General features: G+C 53.9%; 1 protein-coding gene across 1 annotated transcript in view; it reads left to right on the forward strand.

Annotated features, from left to right (window-relative positions):
• The window catches only part of SHANK3 (SH3 and multiple ankyrin repeat domains 3), a 112950-nt gene that overhangs the window by 40623 nt on the left and 68324 nt on the right, over positions 1-4003 (forward strand). Inside the window, exon 3 of the mRNA XM_009329877.1 lies at positions 2170-2305. Coding sequence (XP_009328152.1) covers positions 2170-2305 — 136 coding nt within the window. The remainder of the gene's footprint in view (positions 1-2169; positions 2306-4003) is intronic.

Raw genomic sequence — 4003 nt, forward strand, 5'->3', positions numbered from 1 at the left:
TTAGCCCAAGATCCGATGCTACGTGGTGATTTCATACACGTTCTAGAAATGAACCTGACATCACGGCTAATAAGTAATAGATGTGCAGGGGACCCGTGAGCTGCAGTGCTGGGGATATGCCGTGCAGCCCTGGCCTCCGCTGTGCGACGGTGCTTTGGAAAACTAAAGGGCTTGCAAAGACAAACTGCTGAAGTGGTTTAGGATCAGGAGAAAATACAGGATAACCGTGCTCCAGGATTCAATCCTTTCCATCCAGTTCATCCAAAAAAAAAAGATTAAGAGGTGATTTAACTAGAGTAGACTGGTAATTTCATCAAAATCAAATTTCCTGAGGAAAACGTGTGTTTTCATGAAAATTGAATAATTATTGAATCACTTACAATCAAAATTGAATCAATTGGACAATTGAATATTTGAAATAAAATTATTATTTCAGAAGCTTTGCATCTTAGGAAATGCTGATGTTCCACTTCAGAATTTAGTTCAACGACTTTTTCCATTTTTATATTTTTTACAGTTTTTCATAGAAAACAGCACTACGGCTCATGTATTGCAAATGTAATAACCTACATACTTTTAATTATTTAAACGACAGTTCAGTCTACCCTGAATTAGTATTAATAAAAACACTTTAGACTTCACTATGAGATGAAACATCTCCAGCTGGAGTAGAAACACATAAAACCCAAGCGTTCTTGAAATGCCGAAGTTTCCAGCATCCAGGACAATTCCCCATTTCAGTCTGTTGTACTTTTGATCCCACGCACTGGGGTGCAGGGACGATGCTGGTAGTGAGGGAGGTGGGACTGTGCGTGAGGAACGGTAGCACAAGAGCCTGTGACTGAAAATGGATTTCTTGATAGTAATATAGGAATGCTTTTTTTTTTTTTTTAAGCAGTGGGAATTACTAAACACTTGGAACAAACCTGCAGAGGAAAGGCTGAATTCTCCATCTTGTGGTGTCTTTGAGACCTGAAGCCAGTGGCATGCAACAGCTTAGCTATAATGCTTCTGGTCTTGAACTTAGGGTGACGAAATTAATGTTGCATGGACAACCTAAATCCTGTCATTACCTGTCTTTTGAGTGTTCCACTTCTGGAAACATAAATATTAACGTAAATATTAACATAGGTGATTCTATATTTATTGCCCATAGAGGATCACTTGTCTCTTATTTGCTGTCAGTTATTCTCTTACACCTAGAGTAGCAGCAGTCCTGGAGTACACAGTGCATTTCAAAAGTGAATGCCAAAGTGTGCAAACACATCCGGATTTTTACAAAGTGGGTAATTAAGCTGCAAAAGTTGAAATCAGTTTTTCTAGCAGTGAGGCATCTGAACTGTGGCATCCTCATCCCCATTACACCTCAACCTCAGTTACCCAAAGTGAGGGTCCATCTGTTAATGCCCCATGGAGAACCTTGTGCTCATTGCTACTTGGTAGATACCCAAGTACTGAGGTTTCATTTTCCAGTTTACTTCTTTGTTTTGTGCCTTAGAGATTGCCTAGCCTGCCATCACAGCCCAGTGCTTGTTGTCCAAGAAGCTAATAGGTTATGCTAGTGCTAAAAATGACAACAGGAGTGGGCTTCCGCATGTGTCCTGCAGACCCCTGGAAGGAGTCGATCAGCGTGTCGATAGCTGGGGGAGCAGATAAGTGTCTCCGTCTGTATAACACAGGGTGCTGCTGGTGGGGACAGGGCGGCTGAGCTCTTCGGGGTGATCCCTCTGCATGCCGCTCTGCACAGGTGCCTGTGCTCTTCCAGCGCCTCTTGCAGACCTGTGGCACAGCTCGAGACTTATCCAGGAGTCTCCCCTGTGGTTGCCAAATACCCAGGCAGAACTAGGAAATGCCCAATTTTTAGTGATCTGCCTTGACGGCCCAGTAGGGAGGGGGAGGTCCAGCTCTTGCCGCCTGCCTGCAGCCCTGGTGTGCACTGTTTTGCACTGGCCTGTTGCAGGTTCCTCAGCTTCTCCAGAAGGTTGAGGTCATTAGTAGGTGACATCCCACAGGGACAGCTTAAATACAAAAATGTGCTAGGCTGTAAAAACAGATAGAGAGATGCAAAATCATCTGGTTTTGTGGCTTGCCATACGTGGGTCTTGCCCTCTGCCCACTCTCTTTGTGACAGCCAGCCTTTACACTGCTCCCTTTTTATTTGTGTCCTAGGTGAATGGTGTCAACGTGGTGAAGGTGGGGCACAAGCAGGTGGTCTCCTTGATCCGGCAAGGGGGGAACCACCTGGTGATGAAGGTTGTTTCTGTCAGCCGCAAGCCAGAATCAGAAGAAGTTGTTCGGAAGAAGGGTAGGTGTGGAGTCTCGTGGTTCTCTGAACGGGGCTTGCGTCGCCTAAATGTGAGCAGGCGTGCAGAAGCCTGTGGGTCTGCTGGGAGGAGCCCAGCATGGGTGGATGACCATGAGGCTGCTGAGCTGCAGCTGGTGCAGAAGGAGGGCACCGCGAGGGGAAGACCTGCCCGTCCCGGCACAGCAACCTCTGCATACGCAGCGCTGCCACACCGGGACGCACCGGTGGCTGCGGCTGGGAGCAGCACAAGGTGGATGGGGGCAGTGGTCAGGTGGAGGGGCTGCAGCAGAGCACTGCCAGGGATGCTGGGGAAGCCAGGCACAGCCAGCGGCTTGTTCTCACACCAGAGCTGTGTGTGCTCAGCAAAGGCTGGAGCTGGCTCCTCCTCGGGGACAGAGCTGCTTCTGGCGCCTGCAGCCCATGGTGCCAGTGGCAGGCTGTGCTGGAGAGCAGAGACTCTCCCTGTCCTGAGGGGGGCCCTGCCCCTGCTTCAGCGTGCATGGGTGTGTTGTGGTGGGGAACCGGCCCTGCTGTGTGAGGGGAGTTGTGATGGAGAGCTGCCCCTCCTAAGCGTGGGGCTGTCAGAGAACTGTCCCTGTGGGGTTGTGGGGGGTGTCGGGGTGGAGGATGGTGCCTACAGGAGTGCAGGGGGTGCCAGGGTGGAGGACAGCCCCCGTGGCGGTGGAGGTGCCAGGGTGGAGCCTGTCCTCTCGGGAATGCCATGGCTGGGAACTGTCCCATGGGCTGGGAGCTCCTGGGGGCACGGCCAGTCCTGGGGCTGCCAGCTGCATGTGGGACTTGCCCTCGCTCAGGGGAGGGCAGGCAGCCGTGGGGCCCCCAGGACAGCTCTGGGCCTTCGCCCCATCATCCCCAGGCCCCGAGGGCAGTGCTGAGACCCTCAGCCAGAGGTGGGGCCTGAGGGGGCGTTTGGTGGTGGGCTGATGCGCTCATGGCCAGCGGGGCAGGGCAGCCCTCAGGGTAGGGGGCATTCAGCTGAGGAGGGCAGGGGCACATCTGGAAGGCAGCTGGATGGGAGGCAGCCAGCTGTGTACAGGAGGGACACATCATGGCATACAGCTGTGGAGGGCAGGGGCACATCTGAGGACAGCCAGCTAGGGAGGCTGGAGGCATATCTGGGAGCAGCTGGTTGTGGAGGGTAGGACCTCATCCAGGGGCAGCCAGAGGTGGAGGGCAGGGGCTGGTAGTGGAAGGCAAGGGGCACATCTGGGAGCAGATGGCAGCACAGGGCAGGGGCACATCTGGAAGCAGCTGGCAGCACGGGGCAGGCTGTCCCTGTCCGCCCCTGCTGTGGGCTGTGTGCGGGGAGGCAGGCTGTGGGGCAGGAGCGTTTTCCAGGGGAGCGCGGCTGGGAGCCTGGCGTGGGGGTACGGGAGGCGCAGGGGAACGGGAGCGGGGCGCTCCCAGCACAGCACGTGGGGCGTGGGGGAGGGAGGCAGCTCTGTGCGCTGACACTAAGAGCTGTAATTATATTGTCACGGCACAAAAGCACGAGTCGTGGGAAAGGCTGAGGCTCAGGAATCAGTGCTGGGACCACCACCAGTCCCGCTCGCCACTTGTCCTGGTGCTTTCAGCCCTGCAGCCGGTGAGCAGCTGCCCATCGCTGCCCATCGCTGCCCATCGCTGCCTGCTGCCCGTGCCCAGAGCCCACAGAGCTGGGCGGCCGCCCTTACAGCACGG

Source organism: Pygoscelis adeliae, unplaced genomic scaffold, assembly GCF_000699105.1.
Source record: "Pygoscelis adeliae isolate BGI_AS28 unplaced genomic scaffold, ASM69910v1 Scaffold478, whole genome shotgun sequence".
Classification (NCBI taxonomy): Eukaryota; Metazoa; Chordata; class Aves; order Sphenisciformes; family Spheniscidae; genus Pygoscelis; species Pygoscelis adeliae.